At 40.4% G+C, this 26,100-nt stretch overlaps 1 protein-coding gene across 1 annotated transcript in view; it reads right to left on the bottom strand.

The window, feature by feature from the left end:
* DCHS2 (dachsous cadherin-related 2) overlaps positions 1-26,100 on the bottom strand; it is a 378,130-nt gene that overhangs the window by 48,499 nt on the left and 303,531 nt on the right. Inside the window, exons 9-10 of the mRNA XM_089670433.1 lie at positions 15,330-16,167; positions 8,638-8,877 (exon numbers count right to left, since the gene is read on the bottom strand). Of these exons, the coding sequence (XP_089526559.1) occupies positions 8,638-8,877; positions 15,330-16,167 (1,078 nt within the window). The remainder of the gene's footprint in view (positions 1-8,637; positions 8,878-15,329; positions 16,168-26,100) is intronic.

Raw genomic sequence — 26,100 nt, 5'->3', positions numbered from 1 at the left:
CCTTTTTTCCCCCCCCCTCTACTGAGACAGATGCTAGCGCGACTAGCACTGACACTGTCAGTGATGACAAGTGTCACAATCAGAAACTCCTCACAGAAGAAGCAGAAGGGAAGGGGACAAAGACTGGCCATGGTTGAAGGAACCGAAAAAGCAAGCTACATTACACTGATTTTCTTAATGAGGCACATACATGCAAATTTAGCAGATGTAGATACAAAAACAAAATTATTGCATCTTTGTATCACCGTCTCTTAAAATATTTTTTGTACAAAAACTGGGTTATTGGTTTTGATTAATCCTCTGAACTTTCACACTCACAAAGATGTGATACAATCCTAAAAGCCTGGACAACACTGCCCCTGTGTGGGCAAAAATCATTTACACAGTAGATTTATAAAGCACAGACTAGTTCAAATGAAATGATGCTGAGACTGTTCAGTTTCACTGCATGTGCAGGCATTACCTAAAAATAATATGTAAGAACTGGCTTCAGAGGTTCTAAAGTTCAAAACAACTCGCGATGACACAGGTAGTGATGCTGCATAATTTAAAGTGATATTAAACTTAAAACCAAAAATGTAATATACGAGATGGTATAAAAAAGTTTCAAGACTAGCTCTATTTACAAGAAAGTGCTTTATTTATCTATGTTTACACACTATCACCTTCAAAATAGTCTGCTTGCACAGCAATACAGCACCTCCAGCATTCTTGCCACTTCTGGAAGTCTTCTTTTCGAAGCGTGTCAAGCGCCTACTGCTATTCGCACTGGATCTCGGTAATATTGTCAAAACCATACAACCAATTTATTTGTCCTGGGACTTTAAATGAGGCACAACACACATGACCAATGAATAACTGGTTTACAACATTAAATTTTAATAAACTTCTCATTGCTTACAAAAAGAAGATAAAATGGTAACAAACTGATTTGTATTATATCCATATTAATGCATTTTATACATAATTGGATATACAATTGACTGGGTACAATCCAGATGTCAATACATAATTACATTAAAATTGCATCCAAAAACTGAATGCGTTTCATGACATTCACTTCTTCAGGAGTAGATGCATGTATAATATCTGCAAGGTAATACATCAAGTATATAACAACCTAGTGGTATCTTGTAATGCATAAAGTAGTTCCAATCTCAAGGGTCACTAGAGGAACCCTAATACTTACAAATCAGCTAAAAATACATATGACAATATTTCCAAATGGTGATCGCCAGGGGAGTCTCACCTGGGAGCTGTGGCAGTATGACTCAGCGACAACCCAAGGGGACAAGCCAGAAGCAGATTCAAAGTGGGTGAACTAAGAGTCACGAAACACATTGAGTTTTTGGATGCAATTTTAATGTAATTATGTATTGACATCTGAATTGTATTTGGTCAATTGTATATCCAATTATGTATGTCTGAAATGCATTGCTCTGTCTCTCCAATCTAAGCATTGAAAGTGTGATCTCTGTAACTTACAGTTGTGATGAGATAGCGATAACTCCAATCTCAGTTGGATACCACAGTCAGTGACTCAATCGAGATGATATCTTGTAGATCTTGTGAAGTTTATTCCATAAACCGAGAGAATCTTACAACAATGAACATCTGATAGGTCAAAAGATCATAATGTGACCTGCTTCATGACATGAGGGTAGAAGCTGCAATGCCTTACTGGGAAAAGGGGTGGGCTATCTATACAGCATTAACTAAACCAAAGGAAAGGAAGGAGCAGAGTCAAAATATAGAGAACACTTAAAGGCATATGACAGTCATGTGAAACATGACATGCATTAATATGGATTTATTACAAATCAGCTTGTTACCATTTTATCCTCTTTTTGTAAGCAATGAGCAGTTTATTTATTTATTAAAAATTAACCACTTGCCCTCCAGAGGACTTACCCTCCCTTCCTGACCAAGCCTTTTTTTGCGATACAGCGCTGTGTTACTTTAACCTCCCTGGCGGTATGATTATTTCAGATTTTTGGTGCTGAAAGCGGTACCATTTTTTTGCATGGAAATATGTATTTTTTTTATTGTAGGCTGTAATTTTTAGGAAAAACTCACTGAAATCTGTCCGAACAAGAGTCTAGTAAACATCCCGGGTATGATAAAATTTGAAACACAAAATCATAAATTATAATTTAATAAATAATCATAAAAATAATATAAAAATAATAAAAAATTTAATTCAATAATATAATCAAACCAAAAACACTGAAATGTGAAATAGAGCGCCAAGTTCGCACATTGCTGAGCTCAGTCGCAAAATCGTTTTCAGTTTCTGATGACGAATTTCCCCCACGAATCATTATCACTCAATTCTGCAAGTGGTTCTGATTTACTATCGCTGTTCTCTAGCTGATCTAAACCGCTTTTGACCTAAAGGGACACTTTTTGGACGCCATGGACATTTCTCAGTTTCCAGGCAGAAAGAACAGACAAAATGCAGGCGGGGCGCAGGACAAAGCACTAGGGACAATATGTATGTGAAATAGGTTGAAACAGCAATGTTTTACTGTGTAAAATGAAAAAAAAAAAAATGACATTTTTTAAAATTTTTAAATTTCCCGCCGCCGCCGGCGGCGGCGCCCGTACGTCCCGACGTCACAGGGACAGGACACAGAAGCCGGATGCCGGCATCGGCCGGAGGAGATGGCCGGGGACGCTGCAGGGGACACATCGTGGGAGCGCAGGGTAAGGTAAGTGAAGAACACATGCCGGAGCAGCGCCGCATGGTATTCCCGAGTGTAGCTCGGGGTTACCGCTTTTGGTACTGAAATGTTACCCCGAGCTACACTCGGGAATACCGCCAAGGAGGTTAACTGACAATTGCGCGGTCATGCAATGCTGCACCCAAATGGAGTTTATGTACTTTTTTCCAACACATAGAGTTTTTTTTTGGTGGTGTTTGATCACCTCTGCGTTTTTATTTTTTGCACAATAAACTAAAAAGACCGACAATTTTGAAACAAAAACAATATTTTTGACTTTTTGCTATAAAACATATCCAGAAATTTTTTTTTAAAAAATCAAATTTTGGCATACATTTAGGCCAAAATGTATGCTGTTACATGTTTTTGCTAAAAAAAATCCCAATACATGTAAATTAATTGGTTTACGTGAAAGTCATAGTGTCTACAAATGGCGGTATATATACTAGAATTTATTTATTTATTTTATACTAGTAATGGCGGCAATCAGCGGGACTGCGTCGGGCATTCTGATACGGGGGGGGGGGAACTGAATAACTGCCACTGACAACCCCAATGACACTAATACAGTGATCGGTGCTAATAAAAAGCACTGACACTGTACTACTGACACTAGGCAGGAAGGGCAGGAAGGGGTTATCAAAGGGTTAATTGTGTGCTTTGTGCTGTTTTACCATGTGTGGTGTGTGTTTTTTACTAGGGAAACATACTGCTTTGTATTGCTCTGCAGAGCAGAACAAAGCAGCATGTCGGTGCTGACAGGGGAGAGATCTGTGTTGTTTATACACAGCCCTCTCCCCTTTCACTGTTCCTCGGAGATCGTTGGGTGCCAGTGCAGAATCTCCAGCCAGGAACCAGTGATTGACATCTGTAGTCGCTAATGTGCGCATGCCCCCTACCCGAAAATGCAAAATCACGTATATATATTTGATTTTGCGCAGCCCTGCTGCCCTGTAGCAGTAGTTCTGCTATAGGGTGGCGAGGAACCAGTTAAAGTTGGAAACTAGTTATTCGTTGGTTGTGTGTGTTGTGCCTCATTTAAAGTCCCAGGACAAATAAATTGGTTGTATGGATATATTAAGGGATGGAGGTACATCACTGGGTGCATCAGGTCACATTCTATTTTTGTAATGTTGTCAAAATGGTGACCTTTGAGCTGGATCTTCATCTTCGGGAAGAGGGCAAAGTTCGCAGAAGCAAAATCTGGCATGTAGGCTGGGTACAGAAGTGAGATCATTGCAGCCTGGGGACGAACTTAGTAGCAACACTGCTCCTGTTCAAATCACATGTGAGGATTGCCTGGACTGTTCCGTATGATACCAACAATGGAAGCAATGTTGTGGATTGTTCTACGACGATCGTCATGCAGAAGTTGGCGAATGGTTTCGACATTTCGACATTTTTGGGTGTTGAGCTCGTTGAAGGTTTCTAGTCGTCTTCCAGTTATGTTCTTCTGCTCTTGAAGTGCGTGTGCCACTCAAAACACCTCGAACGACTCATTGCGGCACCGCCGTAAATTTGCAGAATCATGTCAAATGTCTCTGTGGCAGATGTACGCAGTTTCACGCAGAAGTTTACATTTACACTTTGTTCTAACTTGCGGTCCATGATGAAAAAGCAGACGTGGTAATGCACATGGTCAGAATAGCACCAGTAGCACAGCTCCCAATGGACACAGGACAATGTCTTTTGGCACACTGACTTATGAAGGTTGATGCTCCCTGTAACTGCAAGCAGCCTTGTACTGCCATCTGTTGACATGGTACAAAACTAGTCTCAAAACGTTTTGATACCACCTTGTATTGCAGCCTACCAGCCATTAGATGTGGTGGCTGCATTAGTTTTCTTTTTTTTTAGACTTTTTTTCCTCTGTTTTCCCTGGTGACCTGACCAATAACAAACCTCCTGTATTAGAGTGTCCCTACTGTGGATGAAGGAGCACAGGGGGCACTCACTTGATAGCAGCACTGTCAGTATGGTGGGAAGGGAGTGTTAGATGTATTAGCAGATTGAAATACTAACAAATTGAAGCCAAACCCCAGCTATGACTTTATAAGCAGTGACAACAAACTGATTTTTCCTTTTCTGATAAAGGTTTTCCATAAATAAATAAAAGCTGATCATTGTAAAAACACCCTTGTAAGTCTAAATTCTTTGTTTCATCCCTGTAACTGCAAGATAACTTGTTCTTTGGAAAAACAACAGACTTACTAGCTAGATCACCATATGAAAATAGAAGAAAGGAAGTCTAAAAAAGAACATTAGAAGCCATCACATCTAAAAACTGGTAAGATGCAATATAATAAATGTTTGCTTTAGGGTCTAATACTGCTTTAATAATTGGCTTTAAAATATAATCTGTTCCTATGCTGTACTATGATATTAAAAAAGAGAACAGGTTGGGTTGCTATGGGACACAGAAACAGTCCTTTTTTAAGCACATTGAATACTAAGGTTCCCTTTGGAGGGGAAGTGAATTATACCAATTAATAAGGCAAATACACCAGATGAATTATCAACGGAGTTGAGAACCTTCACACAAATTGTGTGAATAATCAGTCCAATTATTCAATGATGTGTAGATTAAAGTGTCCTTTTATCATGCAGCGGTGAACCAGCAAACACAAATGCTCCTGCGCTTGGGGATGGACTCGATGCTACAACCACATTAAAAATGTCCTGGAACATGCACACCTTGCTGCCCTCAAATGGACCGGGGGAATCCAAATATACTGAATGGGGAAAGAACAAAAAGAGAGCGCACAGGCCTAGTGCATTACCATAAAAAATGTTTAATATAAAATATAATAAAGTAGGTGTTGTACTCACAAACGACAATATAGTCAAGGCACATCATAAAAGAACAGCTGGATCAACACCGCGCTGAGTAACAGTCCGCAATAGGGAGTTTAGACATCCAAAAAGCTGACGCGTTTCGAGGACTTGCCTCTTCCTCAGAGCCAACTGACCAAATGTCTGCTCCCTCTTTTATATGCTCACTACTAGTTAAACCAAAGGTCACATGGGCCGTCCTGGACACTCCCCTGTGCAGGTGGAGGAGTCACAGGGGCAATCGACATAGTGTAAGTAAACACGAAAGGTCTATAAAAAATATATATATATATATATATGTGTATAAATAAAACCATTGAAACTAGTGACAATCATAAAATCATATGAACCATAAGAAGTGTGCACAGTGAAAAATGAATAAATAAATGGAAAGTTACACATATATAAAAAATAATAAAAATCCTTCCCTGGTGATGCACTGCACTGCTCGCCTTTAAATAAATGGATGGATGGATGAGCAACGCTACGAAGCTGCCTAGTGCTCTGCTTGCCATAGACAACCATGGGACATGGATTTAATATAGAGAGTAGATCTGAAACCCAGCAGAGACACTTATTAATTCATAGAGATGCAGCCTACAGGGTGTGTGCCTCTCATTCTAGTATAGTCATATGATGAGACCTAGGCATGTGTGGCAATGTAGTGCACCATGGATGGATATGCATATGCAATACTATATACAAGAACAAAGGAGATAGATCTCATCATATGACTATACTAGAATGAGAGGCACACACCCTGTAGGCTGCATCTCTATGAATTAATAAGTGTCTCTGCTGGGTTTCAGATCTACTCTCTATATTAAATCCATGTCCCATGGTTGTCTATGGCAAGCAGAGCACTAGGCAGCTTCGTAGCGTTGCTCATCCATCCATCCATTTATTTAAAGGCGAGCAGTGCAGTGCATCACCAGGGAAGGATTTTTATTATTTTTTATATATGTATAACTTTCCATTTATTTATTCATTTTTCACTGTGCACACTTCTTATGGTTCATATGATTTTATGATTGTCACTAGTTTCAATGGTTTTATTTATATATATATATATATATATATATATATATTTTATAGACCTTTCGTGTTTACTTACACTATGTCGATTGCCCCTGTGACTCCTCCACCTGCACAGGGGAGTGTCCAGGACGGCCCATGTGACCTTTGGTTTAACTAGTAGTGAGCATATAAAAGAGGGAGCAGACATTTGGTCAGTTGGCTCTGAGGAAGAGGCAAGTCCTCGAAACGCGTCAGCCTTTTGGATGTCTAAACTCCCTATTGCGGACTGTTACTCAGCGCGGTGTTGATCCAGTTGTTCTTTTATGATGTGCCTTGACTATATTGTCGTTTGTGAGTACAACACCTACTTTATTATTTTTTATTAAACATTTTTTATGGTAATGCACTAGGCCTGTGCGCCCTCTTTTTGTTCTATCATGCAGCGGTAAATGACCGCTGCTCAGTTCTCCTCTGAATGCCTTTTTATGACACGGTGTAGATCGCTTGTCCAAATGAAGAGAGAAGCAATCTACAAATGCTTTGAATGCTAGAAAATGGCTGCTGTTACTGTAATCTTGCAAGATTACAGTAAGAGATCAGTCAAACGCAGTTTGCTAAGCAGCGGTAAATTACGGCTGCTTCATTTGCGGTACCCCGATTCTCCACCTCTGGGCTGGAGAATCTGGAGGGAGAACACAGATCGCCAGTGAAGGGCTGACATCTCTCCTTCATAAATTGGCCATCTGTGTGCTGAGATAATCAGCGGAGAACATGTTTCAGGCAGCACAGTGGCTAAATGTTTAGTACTTCCGCCTGGCAGCACTAGGGTTGTTGGTTCGAATCCCAACCACAACACCACCTGTCTGGAGTTTGCATATTCTCCCTGTGCCTGCATGGGTTTCCTCCGGGTCCTCCGGTTTCCTCCGACGCTCCAAAGACATGCTGGTAGCAGGGGCGGACTGACAACTCATGGGGCCCCCGGGCAATAGGGGATCATGTGGCCCCCAACCACAACACCACCTGTCTGGAGTTTGCATATTCTCCCTGTGCCTGCGTGGGTTTCCTCCGGGTCTCCGGTTTCCTCCCACACTCCAAAGACATGCTGGTAGCAGGGGCGGACTGAGAACTCATGGGGACCCCGGGCAATATGGGATCATGTGGCCCCTGTGTCCTTGCCCAAACTCAAAAAATCCTATGAAAAAGGTACCAGGGGCATCTCATGGGGCACCCTACTGATCCCGGGCCCTCGGGCAGTGCCCGAGTTTCCAAATGGTCAGTCCGCCCCTGGCTGGTAGGTTAATTGGATCCTGTCAAAATTGGCCCTAGTATGTTTATGTATGAATGTGAGTAAGGGACCTTAGATTGTACACCACTTGAAGGTTAGGGACTGATGTGAATGTACTATATATATTTAAAGCTCTGCGTAAATTGACGGCGCTATATAAGTACCTGAAATAAATAATAATAATAATAATATTTCCTAAACCACTAATGATCGGAGATCAGCAATGATCCTCAGGATCGCCACTGATCTCTGTCTCATAAAAGGACACCTAAATACATAAACATGAATTTACTTTTACATGATTGAACAACTGAAGTCAATATTCAAACAATTTACTGTGTGAAGTTTCTCAGTGAAATTAGTAAATTAGACTTAATATTTATCTGTCATTTAAAGGTTTTCTAAAATATAATAACATACATTCAGAGTTGCTAAACATAATTTTACAACTGGGGACTAATGTTAATATATGTAGGTAAGAATCATATCTTCATAAGGTGACACAAATATAACTTACAAAAAGGCTATTTTTTAAAAGTAGAACTCCAGGCAAACCACAAAATATACACTTTAAATATAAACTGTACATATATGTCTACTTATCCTTTCAAAGCTCAGTCAAGCTTGCGATTTTTCCACACAGCACAACACGACAGGTGACACATGTAGTTCTTCAGCAATTCACTTTCTTTACAATTTCATATTCAAGTAAACAGATTATATCATTTACCTGTATATCATTTAGACAAGACAATACAATACACAAGATGTTCTAGTCACCTGTATCCATATCCTCAGCTTCTACTTTCATTACACGTACTCCAGGCTCCAGGTTTTCAAGAACTGTGGCTTCATAGAAGGCCTGCTTAAATGTTGGTGGTTTATCATTGACATCACCCACTGTCACTGTCAAACTCTGTGTAGCAGAAAGAACTGGAGTGCCTTTATCTGCAGCCAGAATGGTCAAAATATAAGTCTCCCGAATCTCACGGTCTAATGTAGAGGATAAAGTTAACCAACCTGAATAAAAAAAAAAAAAATGTAACAGAAATATTTCAATCAACATAAAAAATATTAATACACAATATTGTAAATTGGAATTTGAGAAATAGATATCATGTGATTATTTGACCCACTTGGGCATTTTGTGTTTTGCTTCTAATGTGTGTTTTTGTGTCAGTCTTCTAAGGAATGCAGTATTCACTTACATTTCTATAATGCATTCTTTATTTAAGTGACACAAAACATACACAGTCAACATTTTCCACCTTAACCACTTGCCCTCCTGAGGATTTACACCCCTTCCTGACCAGGCCATTTTTTGCAGTACAGGGCTGCGTTACTTTAACTGACATTTACGCAGTCATGCAAAGCTGCACCCAAATTATTATTATTATTATACAGTATTTATAAAGCGCCAATGGTTCGCTCAGCGCTGTACATTACAAAGGGGGACAGAACATGTGACAGAACAATACCAATACAATGCAAAACATGAGGGTAAGCTTGAAAGAGCAGGGCCCTCGAACCCCTTGTGTATTGTATTGTTACTGTCTTGTCTCATGTTCTGTCCCCCTTGCTACTGTACAGCGCTCAGCATACCCTTTGGCGCTATATAAATACTGTATAATAATAATAATGAGGGGAACGAGGGCCCTGCTCTTTCGAGCTTACAATCTAGGAGATGAAATGTACATCCTTTTTTTCACATGATTTGAGCTTTATTTTGGTGGCAGGTGATCTCCTGTGTGTTTTTTATTTTTTGCGCTATAAAAAGCCATCCAAAGCAGTGTGCCCGAGCTGACAGGGAGGAGAACTGTTAGTAAACAAAACAGTCCTCCTCTCCGTCGGAGATGCTCGGTAATCACCAAGTACCGGCAGGTAATCAACGGCAGGTGATTGACAGCTGCGGCCGTGGAAATGCCCAATTTTGCACATCCCTTCCGCCCTGTAGCAGTATATCTGCTATAGGGTGGAGGGAAAGCGGTTAAAGTAGAACTACAGGCAAAAAAAATTTTTTTCATTTCGGATAGAGCAAGGGAGGGTTATAACCCCTGTTAGATTTTTTTTGCCATTGTTGTCCCATTGCAGAAATTTCCCTTCAATTTCTGTCCCATGGCCAAAACAGGAAGTGTGAGAAAATCCCTCCAGATTAAGAGAATCCCCTGCAGACCCCCAGGTCACAAGAACTAGTTTCCCCATTGGAAGATTTTCCTTCTATTATCTTCTGGGGATAACACACAATTTGGGATTCTCCTTTACTTTCACTTTCAAAAATAATGGTAAACAGGACAAATAGAGAGGATGAATCTCCTTAACGGGGGTACAGGTAGCAATAAGAACTGACAAGTGTTCTAATCGCTCTCCACTCCATCCAAAACTAAAAAAAGTTTTGCCTTTAGTTATACTTTAATCATTGTGGGGTGGATACAGGTTTGGCAAGTCAGCTAATATACATCATTTCGAATTGAACCTTCAGATATTTTGTTACACTTTATGTGACAATGAATGTTCATGAGTGAAATACTAAACTGATTCGTTGTTGCTTGGTTCTGATGATGGTATGGGCACTGGTCTAATAGAAAGTTTTGGTTTTATGGTATTGACACAGTAAAAATTAAACTAAGGAAAGAAGGTGGGTAAAGAGAGCTCTGGATTAGGTGGTTTGCAGGGAGAAAGGGAGGTAGGAGTGCGGTGGGGGGTAGGGGAATAGGATAGGTAGTGTGGGGATGAAAGCATATAAAAAGTAGGGGCAGGGTAAGGGAAAGGTGAGCACCTTTAAAAACAGGTTTGCTTTAAACACGAGAGGGTCCTGTGTCATGCTTGTAGAATTTAGCAAGCAGTAAAGGGACTTGTATTCAGGAGCCAATTAAAAATAGTGACAGTAGAACAATATTTCCTGAATTTCTCCTCTTGGCATCTAAATTTCCCCCTTTCTATCCACGACGTGCCACTTTTGCTCACCAGATTTTTCAAATATCCTCAGCTACTGTTTTCATATGTCCAAAAAAGCTAAAAATTAGGCAATGCCACTTTTATGCCACCTTTATTCCCCCTATGGTATACATTGGTAAAAATGGTGCAAATCTGCATATGCTTATATTTCTTATTGGAATTCTAGTGTAATACAGACAAACAATGCATTAAATGCCACTCTGGGACTATGTGATAGTACAATGCCCATGGCTTTGTAAAACAAAACAAGAGTTTATAGATTTCAAAGAGAATTTGGTAGGGAAGAAATCTCCAATGCAGCGTCCTGGTATTGCAGGAGACCGGCAGCCTGTGAGTGCATAGCTCTTGTAATGAAGGACCTCTCCCATTAGATGACAGGTGTGCTGCACACAAGAGACAGCACAGGAGAGATTCCTTGTCCATAGGGCTGTAAGAGTTGAGACAGCTAAGCAAGTCTGGGACCCTGGGAGAGCCTAGATAACTAGGCAAGGCCAGGAGACTGAGGCAATATGAAAGTCTTGGAGGAATGAGAGAGCATGGGGTGTCAGGAGAACCCCTACCAAGAGGTGAGGAAATGAGACCAGGCAGCAGGGTGCTGCAACTGAATCTGCTGGAAAAGCCAGAAGTGCTATGTAAACAAGAAGAGCTGAGAGAACCAAAGGCCAATTGTTAGGGGCTAGCAGCAATGCAGCAAGCTAAAGATGAAGCTAGGTGGCTTGGTATTGTTTTTTATAACCGTTTTTGATGGTGAAAGCCCCCTGAGTGGGCAACTGTTTCTATTGAACTTTGATTTTGTTTACGAAAAGTGGGCTAGCAAGCCTTAAACCCACAATTTGGAACAGCAAGTACTCATTACAAATGCTTTTTCAGCTTAACTAAACAACCCCCAATATCACAAACTGGGTTATAATACCTGGAGAAAACAAAAACTGTAAGGAAACTGGAGAGGCTGCTATGTGTACCTTTATGTACTTTAAAAAGCGAGGTGCCCAGTGTACTAATTATTAATTATGTTTCACATTTCTGTCTGCTCTGCACTGCTGAAATGTAAATACTGATACCATTTTCATTGTTACACTCTGTACTTTGCTATATAAAGCCAGACATAGACAAAAAGATGTCTCTTTAATACCTACAGATATTTAGACATCAGCCTACTATCTGCCTATTAATGTTTGTCATGACACTTGCTCATTGGTCTGAAAAGCGCACTTATAGTGAATAAATCCAAACATCTTCCTGAGCAACTTCTGATAGTCAGAAGGGCTTTCTATCAGCACCCAGACAATTCTTACAATGCCTAGCCTTTGCCCAGGCATTTTATTGGAGTTCCAGCATTGGATGGCCTGCCAGTTATCAAAGAAAAGGTACCACTGGTACAAAAAAACCTATCCTATCATTACCACACTTCCTGTCCTGGGATGACAATGCTCACTAACTCTACTGTATCTATGGAGAAGCAGCATTGTCACCCTAAGACAGGCAGTGTGTTAGGACTACAACACATTTAACCCACTTCTTCATAACATGGTTGAACTTGGTCCATAGTCTGCAAAGGTAAACTGTAAGAGAAGAGAGGAGAAAGACGCCTCTAAGTGTAAACTGTGAACTTGGTTTATTGCACATAAAAGACAGCAACTAACAGGAGGGTAGATTACAAAAGGCAGTTCAATATCCATCAATGGGAATTTGCCACAGTGAACAGCATAGTGTGCAGTCCTGGATGATGATCTGTCATCTCTCAGTGTCAGGCATTATGGCCAGCAAGATGGAGGAGGTCTGGCACCAAGGCTTGGAACGCACAGCGTAGCGCAGCATGTGTGCGATGGCATCGCGACGCGTTTTCTGAGCATGCACTGTGAGATAGCAGTCCTAGCACACTTCTTTGTCAAGCTGACAGAATTAAGTGGGTTGTGTTGATATACAACGTAAGCTAGAAGCTTAGTGGATATGTGAGGTCCCCCCATTGGATGATGATTGGTGGAGATGTGTTTAATTCTAGAGGAGGTGTTTATTGAGAACATTTTGTGGATGCTCTAAAGGTGGTTGGGGGAGACTGGTTTACATTGGGGGGTTCTTTGTTCCTGCATGTCTTTTTACATCATATATCAACACAACCCACTTAATTTCATCAGCTTGACAAAGGAGTGTGCTAGGACTGCTATCTCACAGCACATGCTCAGGAAACGCCTGGTGACATCATCGCGCACACGCTGCACTCTGCTGTGCGTTCCAAGCTCCGGTGCCAGACCTCCTCCATCTTGCCAACCAAAATACCTGACACTAACAGATCATTATCCAGGACTGCACACTATTCTGTTCACCCTGGCAAATTCCCATTGATGGATATTGAAGTGCCTTTTTTAATCTACCCTCCTGTAAGTTGTTGTCTTTTATGTGCAATAAACCAAGTTTACAGTTTACACTTAGAGGCACCTTTCTCCTTTCTTCTCTTACATGTACCCCTCTGGACTAATCCTCAAGCCAGTGAAAGGCAGCCGTAAGTGAACAGGACTCTATCCACCTTGCGGGTTACATACTTGTCTTCAACTGTTTGACAGAATATCCCTTATCTCTTCACCTCTACTACAACCCAATTGGGTCCCGTTTATATGGTATTGATATATACAGTGTTGTTTATACATTGATGTTTTCTTGCCTTTACTCACAGTTGTAATGCCACTTCAGATTGTATATAGGTTGTGCTCTTTTCTTTTGCTTTTTTCTGCAAAGGTAAACTGAGCAGGGCTGATAACTCTTAGGTTTTAGTGCAGCACAGGCACATTGCACATAAAGCTTACTGGATTCTTTGTAGGATCAACAAGTAGTTTTGAATACATATTGACAGATATAATACAGCCCTTTCAATTGCATATTTAACAGACCAAAAACGGGCAAATATGAAGAGTTAATTTTTAAATAAGTTTTTTTTGCAAAAAATAATAACCCTAGGTTCACACCGCACCGTTTTGTATTTTGCAGAAATGTAATACAGTCCATTTAACATGATTTCCTATGGGATACGTTGACATCTCAGCGTTTTCACCGGGGGCATTTTTTGGAAAGGGTCAGGGACTTTTTTTAACACAAAAAGTTGCATTTTTGGTTCTATAGAATTCAATGGAAATGCTGCAAAAAAGCATATTGTGCATTTTTGGTCGTTTTTGCCACGGTTTTGATGATTTTTGATGCATTTTAAATCTGCCTAGCAACAAGAAAAATAAAAAATTTTTAAAAAAGCAAAACACATCAAAAACACAACGCAAAACACAATGCAGAAACGGGTCAAATACAAACATAGGTGTGAACTCAACCTAAATGCACATTTTGTTGCAGGTAATAAACGTTAGTTTTTTTGTTTCTGGCACCTTTAAAGCACTGCACCAGAAATCAGTAGATCGCTGGTGCCATGCAGGTCTCCTGCAGACCTGTCAGTATAATATCTGATTATCTGTACAGGATGTATCTGACAGGAAGAATCAATGAACTACCACAGGCCCTCCACAGTGCTGTGGTAGTTCATTGAGAACTACAACTCGACAGCCGGATAGACTTTCTGGACTTGTAGATCAGTCAATCATAGAACACAGTGCTGCATTTTTAAAAAATTGTGACAGCTAGCAGGAGCAGAAGATCCCCCACTAACTGTCACAATGAGGAGCAGCGAGGAAGGGGGCTGGTCCATTAGTAATATCCCTCAATATGGGCGTAACATGTAACATGTTACAAAAGGTGAACTTATCCTTTAAGGGTTTAGTAACATTTTATTCCTGATTGTTTTTGGTCACTAGTTTTAATGTTGACACTATTACTGTATGAGTTATGGAAAATTACTAAATTATAATGTATAATGGCATAATATATTCCTTCGTGTCACTCTCTGGTATTCAATGTAGTTGCTGGTTCCTGATAATATATTTAAAAAAACAAAGGATTAATCCAGAAGCCACTAGCAAGATCAGGTGATTATGACCCCTATGTGTGAAATTTAACTGGAAACTGCATCAGTATTTTTTTTTAGCTGTCTTCTAAATAAATTGCAATTGATATCTGAAAAATGTTTTTTAAAAAATCAATGTTGCAACCCTTTGTAGCTTACTTTTCATTATTATCAACGCTGAATTTAAAATGCTGTCTGCCATAGTCAATTATTTTACTGTAGATATAATTAAATTTAGACAATGTTTTTTGAATAGTACATAGTAATAAATACATAGCTTTAAACAGCAGAATAAACTGTCAGTTATCTGTGATAATACCTTGCCATGCACAGGCCATTTATTATCATTATTTCATTATAATATTTTACACAAACTAAACCCAGATGTGTTGAGCATTTTCCTAGCCAAGAATAGGTCCAGGCATCTGCACGAACAGTTAGAAGTGGGAAAATGGATCATCTGAAATAGTCTTTCCAGAAACACATTTTCCCTTTTTAACCACCAAGTTGCAAATGTATCTACTGCCATATTTGAGTCCAAGGAAAATTGTCTGTCTTGAAAAATTAAGTACAATACCTGTTGTTTCATCCAGCAAGAAAACATGCTCTGAATTCCCATCCATGATGTAAAAGGTTATTTTTCCATTCCTTCCCTCATCCGGATCTTCAGCTACTACATGATGTATAAGTGAGCCAATTTCTACATCCTCCATAACAAATGCAGCTGGAGATGATAAGAAATTTGGACTGTTGTCATTGATGTCTTGAATGATAATCTGAGCTGTCAGTGAGCAGTGCCGACGCTGTGTTATGTTAGTGGCTTGATCTGTTGCAATTACTGTAAGTACATATGATTCAACTGCCTCTCTGTCCAGTTCTTTGTCTGTGATGAGGCTTCCATTCCATTCATGGATAAAGAAAGGGTATTCTCCAGTTTCATCTGTTTTTAATGAATATTTAACCTTGTTGTTTGGTAAATTCCCATCTCCATCTTTTGCTTCAAATGTATACAAGACAGTCCCTATAGGTACATTCTCTTCAATGCCAATGACTACCATGGGATGAGGAAAGACAGGATAGTGATCATTCTGATCTTCTATATCAATCTTTAGGATGACAGTATGGTCTTGAGGAGGAATTGTGTTATGGTCCTTTATGTCAATGAGGAAAAGGTAGTTTGGGCTTGTTTCATAATCTAGTGGTCTGGAGAGGTATATATCCCCTGAGGAACTGTCAATGACAAAATGACTGTTGTGATCTTCCTCAGAAAAATGGAACTGTATTTTTGTATTAGATAAAAACTTATCTGGTGACATTATTGAGCCTACTACTTCAGAAGGTTTTGCATCCTCTGGAATCTTCAAGTTTTTTAGTTCGACCATGCCTTTTGATTTTTCTTTAGAAGTTGAAATGACCTAAAAGATATGATATATAAATATTATGGGTCTAATTATATTTTGATTGTATTCACCATAGGGATGAGCCCTGTCAGTTTATCTCAAAATGATATTAATAACTCTTTGATAACACCACCAGATAAAATCTCAGAACTACTGCTCAAATGGCTTCCTCCTCTACTATTTATTACAACATACAAAATCTAGTAGGAAGGGGAGTCCTCCTATCTTTTAAAAAGTTGGCATGTGTAAATGGCTGCAAATATTTCTATGTGACAGTACAACTAGCTGCTTAGGCACTGAACACCTGAGTTGTGGAAACCAAATGCAAGTGTGAGATTTGTCTTGGGGCTCTGGCCTAGATTCGGTTGTTTGGAGCAGAGTAAGGTATTGCCTTGGGATACCTGCTCAAAACTTAATGCAGCTGTACTTTAAAGTGATTTCATACACAAGGTCAGATTTCTGATGGAAACTGCACTGTACATAAAGAATTCATTTTAACTTTTGGTTAATAATATAACTAATATAACCGTTATAAATCTGCCTTCCTAACATACACTTCCTCTCTTCACGCTGCCAAACAAGCCTACTTTGTCACTCTCATCAATACCTTCTCTTCGAGTCCCTTCGGTTCTTCTCTACCTTTAACTCTCTACTTTCTACGCCGCCACCCAGCACCTCACTCACTGCCCACGAGATTGCAAACCACTTCCAAAACAAGATTGACGCAATTCGTAGGGACATCGCCACTACACAGACACCCACCCCACTTAGCATTCCTTATACCATACCTCCCTCAACACTCTCCTCCTTTGACCTCGCTACCAGCGAAGAGGTCCTCAAGGTCTTCTCAGAAGCCCATCTCACCACCTGCCCCCTGGTCCCTGTCCCCTCACAACTCCTTCGGTCACCCTACTCCTCCATCCTATGCTCCCTCACTCACATCTTCAATCTTTCCCTCTCTTCAGGTGCCTTCTCCTCCCCTCTAAAGCACGCGCACATCACTCCCATACTTAAAAAACCCTCCCTAGACCCCACCAACCTGAACAACTTAAGACCCATCTCCCTGCTGTCATTTACCTCTAAACTCCTAGAACGCTTAGTATACAATCGTCTGAGCTCCCACCTCACTGACAACAACCTTCTCGACCCCCTTTAGTCTGGCTTTCGCTCACTACACTCCACTGAAACTGCCCTACTAAAACTCTCTAATGACCTACTAACTGCAAAAACCAATGGCCACTATTCAATACTCCTACTACTCGACCTCTCCGTGGCTTTTGGCACGGTTGACCATCCCCTCCTCCTCAAAAAACTACACTCTCTTGGCCTCAGAGACTCTGCTCTCTCCTGGTTCTCCTCCTATCTATCGCAGCGCTCCTTCAATGTTACCTATAACGCTGCCACCTCCTCTTCACTCCCTCTCTCTGTAGGGGTCCCTCAAGGTTATGTCCTTGGATCCCTTCTCTTCTCCATCTACACCTCCTCCCTTGGTCACTTGATAAACTCCCACAGCTTCAATTACCATCTCTATGCTGATGACACGCAAATCTATCTGTCTACCCCTCAACTCACCCCTTCAGTCTCCACCCGCATCGCTAGCCTACTAAGTGACATATAGGCTTGGATGTCACTCCACCTCCTCAAACTCAATCTTTCCAAAACTGAGCTCCTATTATTCCCCCCAGCCCGCCCCCCCCCCCGACTTCACCATAAATAAATAACACAATCATTAGTCCATCCCCTCATGCCAGGGTACTAGGTGTAATCCTAGACTCCCATCTCTCCTTCCAGCCCCAGATCCAATCGCTGATAAAATCATGTAGACTTCACCTCGGCAACATCTCCAAGATACGCCCATTTCCAACCCCGGAAACCACTAAGCAACTTTTTCACTCCCTTGTCATATCTCGCCTCGACTATTGTAACTCCCTCCTTATTGGCCTACCTCATCGCAGGCTATCCCCCCTTCAGTCTATCATGAATGCTGCTGCCAGACTCATCCACCTCACTAACCGCTCTGTATCTGCCACCCCTCTCTGCCAATCCCTCCACTGGCTCCCAGTTGCCCAACGGATAAAATTCAAAGCACTAACTATGACATACAAAGCCATCCACAACACTGCCCCAATTTACATATCCGATCTTATCTCTAAATATCACCCAAACCGTACACTCCACTCCTCGCAAGACCTCCTACTCTCTAGCTCCCTTATCTCCTCCTCCCATGCTCGTCTCTAAGACTTCTCCAGGGCGTCACCCATCCTCTGGAACTCCCTACCCCAATCTATCAGACTATCACCTACTCTACTTACCTTTAGGCAATCATTAAAAACGTATCTCTTCAGGGAAGCCTATCCCGCCCTCTGCTAATACTGGAATCCTCTACGCTTCCAACCACTCCATCCCCCACAGTTTTACCTATTGTACCACTCACCCCTCCCTCCTAGATTTTAAGCTCCAAGGAGCAGGGCTCTCAATTCCCTCTTGTATTGAACTTAATTGTTACTGTATTGTCTCCCACTATAATGTAAAGCTCTGACCAAACCGCTGGCGCTATATGAATCCTGAATAATAATAATAATATGCCATATGCATTGTCTGTAAAACAAAATTACTTTATAGCAAGCCCTATTACACATAAAGCACAGCCTTGACAAATAATTAAATATGTTCTATAAGTAGCTACCTGGAAAATATTTATCCAAATTTCACTATATTTTGCCTGACGCAAAAATGTATTTGCCTCTAAATAAAATATTATATATATATTGCTGCCACTATACTCTATTTCAAAAATCCAAAAATATTAGTATCACCCCTATTTTAGTGAATACAAGCGACACATACATTTCATAATGCTATCATCAAACATCAATTATCATTCATGTATTGTGTCATTCTTTGTCTTCAGCATTGTTGCTGTAACAAAAACCCCTATGAGTAAGTTAAGATATGACGAACCGCTTCAGGGCATGACAGTGCGGCAGACCGGAAGTGACATAGATCCGTGACCAGAAGTGTCGCAACAGCGTTCTGTTCCGGAGGTGGTGAGAGCACCATGCGGTATCTGCGTATCACTAAGATCTATCATTTGGGATTGTTGATGTTTTTAATGTTGTAAGTACCTTACTTGGACCAAATAAAGCCATTTTTCTTGGGTAATATACTATAGAAGCGGATATTTTTCATGGGACTTTTTTTTTAGCTTATATACAGTCATGGCCGAAATTGTTGGCACCCTTGATATTTTTCCTGAAAATCAAGTATTTCACACAAAAAAGGTATTGCATTAACACATGTTTTGCTATACACATGTTTATTCCCTTTGTATGTATTGGAACAAATATAAAACAGAGGCAGAAAAGCAAATATGACATAATGTCACACAAAACCCCAAAAATGGGCTGGACAAAAGTATTGGCACCCTTAACTTAATATTTGGTTGCACACCCTTTGGAAAACATAACTGAAATCAGTCGCTTCCTATAACCATCAATAAGCTTCTGACACCTCTCACCCGGAATTTTGGACCACTCTTCCTTTGCAAACAGCTCCAGGTCTCTCTTATTGGAAGGACACCTTTTCCCAACAGCAATTTTAAGATCTCTCCACAGGTGTTCAATGGGATTTAGATCTGGGCTCATTGCTGGCCACTTCAGAACTCTCCAGCGCTTCTTTGCCATCCATTTCTGAGTGCTTTTTGACGTATGTTTGGGGTCATTGTCCTGCTGGAAGACCCAGGATCTTGGACGCAAACCCAGCTTTCTGACACTGGGCCCTACAGTGCGACCCAAAATCCTTTGGTAATCCTCAGATTTCATGATGCCTTGCACACAGTCAAGGCACCCAGTGCCAGAGGCAGCAAAACAACCCCAAAACATCATTGAACCTCCACCATATTTTACCGTAGGTACTGTGTTTTGTTCTTTGTAGGCCTCATTCCGTTTTCGGTAAACAGTAGAATGATGTGCTTTACCGAAAAGCTCTATCTTGGTCTCATCTGTCCACAAGACGTTTTCCCAGAAGGCTTTTGGCTTACTCAAGTACATTTTGGCAAACTGTAGTCTTGCTTTTTTATGTCTCTGTGTCAGCAGTGGGGTCCTCCTGGGTCTCCTGCCATAGCGTTTCATTTCATTTAAATGTCGACGGATAGTTCGCGCTGACACTGATGCTCCCTGAGCCTGCAGGACAGCTTGAATGTCTTTGGAACATGTTTGGGGCTGCTTATCCACCATCCGGACTATTCTGCGTTGCAATCTTTCATCAATTTTCCTCATCCGTCCACGACCAGGGAGATTAGCTACAGTGCCATGGGTTGCAAACTTCTTGATAATGTTGCGCACTGTGGACAAAGGCAAATCTAGTTCTCTGGAGATGGACTTGTAACCTTGAGATTGTTGATATTTTGCCACAATTTTGGTTCTCAGGTCCTCAGACAGTTCTCGTCTCCTCTTTCTGTTGTCCATGCTTAGTGTGGCACAGACAGACACACAATGCAAAGGTTAAGTGAACGTCTCTCCTTTTTATCTGCTTTCAGGTGTGATTTCTATATTGCCCACACCTGTTACTTGCCCCAGGTGAGTTTACAGGAGCATCACATGCTTGTAACATTCTTATTTATCCGCAGTTGTGAAAGGGTGCCAATACTTTTGTCCAGCCCATTTTTGGAGGTTTGTGTGACATTATGTCGAATTTGCTTTCTTTCCTCCCTTTTTTTGTTTTGTCCCAATACACACAAAGGGAATAAACATGTGTATAGCAAAACATGTGTTAATGCAATACGTTTCGTGAGAAATACATGATTTCCTGGAGAAATATCAAGGGTGCCAACAATTTCGGCCATGACTGTATATTTTTAAGTCACTGGATTTGTGTACTATCCCATTATGTATCATATTTACTAAGTTGTTTATTTATTTATTTTTATTTATGTACTTTTTGTTGAAGGCAAAGAATGACACAATACATGAATGATAATTGATGTTTGATGATAGCATTATGAAATTTATGCACCACTTGTATTCACTAAAATAGGAGTGATACTAATATGTTTGACAAATAATACGTATACACATCTCTCTTCTTGTAAATGTGACATTATAAAATATGAATAGACACAATAGCATTGAAGCATTTAACACAGTCAGATATTAATAAGACTGTGTATAGCAAGCTGGTTTAAAAGCAAAGTAAAGTGGTTTGTAAACATTTCTTTATTTGGTATTGTCAGCGCTAAAAATATTACTAAAAATATATTTTTCAGTAAGGTACTCTTGCAGTTTTGCATGTGAACATTGTCATTCCCAGGTATCGGGTTAGGTGCTAGACACCCTTTTATATGTTTACATGTTTTTTCTTAAAGCAGAACTAAAGTTTGCATCATGTTAGATGGAGTTGCTCTGTCACACCTATAGTGTATCCATTACTGTTGTGTTGGTTTGCTTTACTTATGTATTAGTGTATTGGTCCCGTCATCTCGTGGCAATTCGGCATTATTACAGCTTGTTTATGCTTGCAAATCTCAGTGGTATGACCCTGCTCCCCTTTCTGTTGGGCTAGTTGGTTTAGTCCTTTAGAGGCTCCCCGCTTTTCAATGTTCCATCAGTGATCTGCTAGCCTTTATGGCAGACATAGGATTGAGAAGATTATTGTCTTCTTAAACATCAAATAACAAGTGAACATCCTATGTACTGCATTTAAAAAAGTAAATTTACCTTGGATTAAAAGTCTCTGTCTTATTGGAGAGTTAAGCTGTCTGTGGAGAGTGTTTATTCAGCAGCTGACCATACTGCCCAGATGGACTTAGGTCTAAAGGAGGTATGTACACATTATTGCAGACTTACCTTGCAAAGTAGCCACCCTGCAATTCAACATCTGTGCTTCCCCATCTTTCCATTACCAGTGCCTCCATCACCTCTTATTCTTCTTTTAGGGCTGAAGACTTTGGCTGTTGAATACTTACTCCTGGTATGGAGGGCTGGCACATATTTTCTTATGTCCTTTTTCCTTTCCTTTCTTTATTCTAGTTTCTCCTGTCTGTCCTTTCCTTGGGAAGTGTGGTGTCCCCTTGTGAGTTAATGGGGGGGGGGGCACTTGGGCAGGTGGGGTGGATGCTGGGGGAGTTTAAATGCAACTTGCAAACATGGTTGAGAAGTTTATATTCTTGCTTTAGCTCTAATACCTCATTTTGTTATTTAACTGTAGATGACACATCAAGCCCTGGCATTATTGCTATTCAGTTAAGTGAAGTCATCTTCACCTAACAATGCCTTTTCTGTGTATACAGCCAGGTTTATTGGAACCATGTCTATAGCAGTTCCCTGTTACTCTATCTATATGTGATCTATCTATGTTTGTGGAGACACTTACTTCTGTGAGCTGCACATTTGTAGCTGTCAGTGTTTAATTCAAAAGAAAAATGCTAGCAGGTGGAGTAACGAGTTTAGGGATTAAGAGGCATACTTCTACCATTTTTGTACCGTTTTTTTACTTAAACGTTTTGTTCCACTTTAATTAGTCTATTGAAAAAACTGCTGTTTACAAAGCCCATCAGTTCAATCTGAAATTTACATACACAACTAAGAAGTTAGAAGTGTAACTCCTCAGGGCCAGGCAGAGTGTCCATGAAAGGGAGACTGAAGGCAAACCTATTCCGGTGTGCTCTCTTTAACCACTTCCAGTCCACTTTTACCCCCTTCCTGTCCAGGCCAATTTTCAGCTTTCAGTGCTATCGCAATTTGAATGACAATTGCGCAGTCATGCAACACTGTACCCATATGAATTTTTTAGCATTTTTTGAGACAGATAAAGCTTTATTTTGGTGGTATTTATTCACCACTGGGATTTTTATTTTTTTTGCTAAATTAAATAAGTAAATTAAAAAGTCCAAAAATGTTGAAAAAAAAGTGTTTTTCTTATAATATTTAGCAAATAAATAGTATTTCATCATAACTCTTGGCCGAAATTTATTCTGTTATATTTTTAGTAAACAAAAATAACCCAAATTAGTTTGTAACCAAAAATTATCATTTTTAAACCCTTTTTTTACATTTTTTAAATTTTTTTTATATTATTTTTTATTTATTTATTTATTTTTTACATACTGTCACCCTAGCAGTACAGTGTCACCATGGAGACACTGTACTACTTGTGGGGGGTGATTTTTTTTTTTTTTTTTACACTGATTGCTTTTACACCCATAAAGGATATAAAAGCAATCATTTCTCCTTCTCTCTAGCTGCATTCTTGCAGCCATTGAGAACTACTGAGTGAGCTGTGATTGGTCACAGCTTGTCACATGGTACAAGGCTGTTGTGAATAGCCTTGTACCATGTGACCTCTGTGATCATTCACAGATTTCACACGTAGTAAGCAATGATGTCAGAAGTGACATCTTGCTTACTACTCTGCATGTGATCACTGATTGGCCAATCAGTGATCACATGATTGGAACCTCACACAGAGGTCCCGTCCGATGATCGGTGTTCCACTGTGTCCGGAGGACACAGCGGGCACCGGATCGCAGTGCTGCGCGCACAAGCAGGGTGCGGGGAGGCCGTTTATAAATGCTCACCCGACCCTGCACTGCCACCATCCGGCCGTTTATATACAACGGCCGGACAGGAGGTGGTTAAAAAAACTCATAATGCTCTGGAAATAAAAATTCTTTATATTAAAATAATCTCCTAATGGAGTTTAAAGTGATTGTAAACTACTATTTTTTTTTTTTTTTTAAACAAACATTATACTTACCTGCTCCACCTCTTTTAGGGTCCACAGTTGGCACTCCTGGCTCCTCCTCTTCTTGCATTCCCATAGGAACCCACTTCTTATAGGGGCACATGTGCGGTCTTGATCCCAAGCCATGCTGCCTGCATCCACAGACACACTTAGCGAGGCTTGGCTCTTCCCATACTCCCTCATCACATGATTTGACTGACAGGAGCAAAATCCTGTGAGAGCAGGAAGAGAGGAGAGAACCACTACAGACAGAAACAACGCTGGATCGAGTTGTGGGGGGGGGGGGGGGGGGGGTGAGGGAGCAATACTGTCACTGGAACATTTTTTACCTTAATAAGGGGAATGCATTATAGTGAAAAATGTGTAGGCTTTAGAACCACTTTGAGACTGTGTAGCTTCATACATAAAAAAGGTCTTTCTTCCATTTTAGTACATCAACATTGACTAATAATTATAAATATACAAGCTTTTGATTTCAACATTAGTCAGACTATTGAAAAAACATGCATATTATTTTCCCTATATACACACTATCAATTTGAGTTCCCAAATAATTGCATAAACCGAGTGCCAGAATAATAATGCCTACTTATCAGCTACTTTGCAAGTTCTCATAAACAAATTTCCAGTATGTCACAATAGACAGTAGCGGCATCATTAAAACCTATTTCCAAATCCTATTTTTCTAGTTAGGTTTTCAATATAATGGTAAAGAGTCAGTGTCCTCATTGGGGAGCTTTCCCCTCACTTCCTGTCCCAGTTATACCAAGAGAGCAATAAAAGCCCACTCCCAAACATATTACTTAGCAGTAAGCATTTACTTAAAGGAGAAGTACAGCCAAAGCTTGTTTGGCTGTACTTCTCCTTTGGATCACAGAAATGCAGTTTTCAGCTGTCAATGGGCTAAAGTCCGCTGTCGGCTAACTTCACTCGCCCCGGTCCAGTACAGGGAAAGATCCCATAGGGATCCACCCAGATGTCTGGACCAGCACCTAGCTCAGCCTTTCAGCAAACTGCTGAGAGCCTGAGCCAGCCGCTCCTACCCTCTCCACAACCCAGAACTTCAGTAAGCACTGCCCCCCCCCCCAGTGCTTACAGAGAGTGGTGACTGACAGTCACTAGTGCTCTGTTTATTGAGCACTGAGCGATCAGCTGTGTTTGATCACTCAGTTCTTAGTCTTAGAGCCAGCAGGTGACAGATACAGCATTAGACCGATGCTGCATTAAAAAAAAAAGTCTAAACTTCTCTTTTAAGTTTGGATACCACTTACTTTCTAAATTGATAGTTAACAAGGTACACCAATCAGCTACTAATATTACTTAGCATGTACTGTATGCATATAACATTATCAAAATATCTACAAGACTGAGGACACTTTAAGATATTTAGGAGTTGTTCATTATATATTTTTGTATTCTTTGTATAGGATATAGTGAAAGAAACTGCCCGAATCTTTCTTCTTACATTTCAGTGAAATAATCTTTGCTCCAGTACAAACAATGAGTCCTACAGCATGGTCAGCTTTGCTCTGTCGCATTACTTACAGAGCATCTCACTACAAAATTGCAGGAGCAGCTGTTTGGCAGGAAGTATGGATTGTCTGCATATATTAAACCAATTGGCAAGGTGACAGCACATTTAATTAAAGCAGCAGTATTTGCTTTTATCTTGATAGTCTACAAAGTAACCCAACTGATATAAAATATTATGTTTGCAAACTAGTCTATTTGCAGTAAATAATATTTTAACTGCTCTGCTGCAACAGTTTTTAGACATGACAATGGGGCCCACCTGAACTGTGTTTTTGGGGCAGAAAAAAGTAAAACTGGAATGGTTACCTAAATGTTTCTAACCTTAAAATGCCAGCCTTCCCTACCTGAACCCCAACACTTAACCAAATCTTTAGAATGAACTATGGTATCTTCCTCTGATGATGTGCGTACGCACGTAACGCGTATGGAGGAGCCTACTCACTTCGTGACATTACGCCGTCGGAGCATTGTGGAGCTCCGGCAGCCATCTCTAATCAGGGACGGTTAGTCCGAATCTCCTTGTTTCATACATTTTATGGATGCATCTTCAACTTTTAAATAAATAAATTGTTTACTTTAAGTTACTACACTATGGGCATTCTTCCGTTTTTGACCCCTTTGGGGAGCATTAATTTTCTAGATGCCCTGCACTAGTCCACTGCCTCCAGAGAGAGA

Source organism: Staurois parvus, unplaced genomic scaffold, assembly GCF_062004578.1.
Source record: "Staurois parvus isolate SC_StPar_1 unplaced genomic scaffold, SC_StPar_1.0 ptg000090l, whole genome shotgun sequence".
NCBI lineage: Eukaryota > Metazoa > Chordata > Amphibia > Anura > Ranidae > Staurois > Staurois parvus.
The sequence above is the reverse complement of the archived record's forward strand: the minus strand, read 5'-3'. Positions and strand labels throughout refer to the sequence as shown.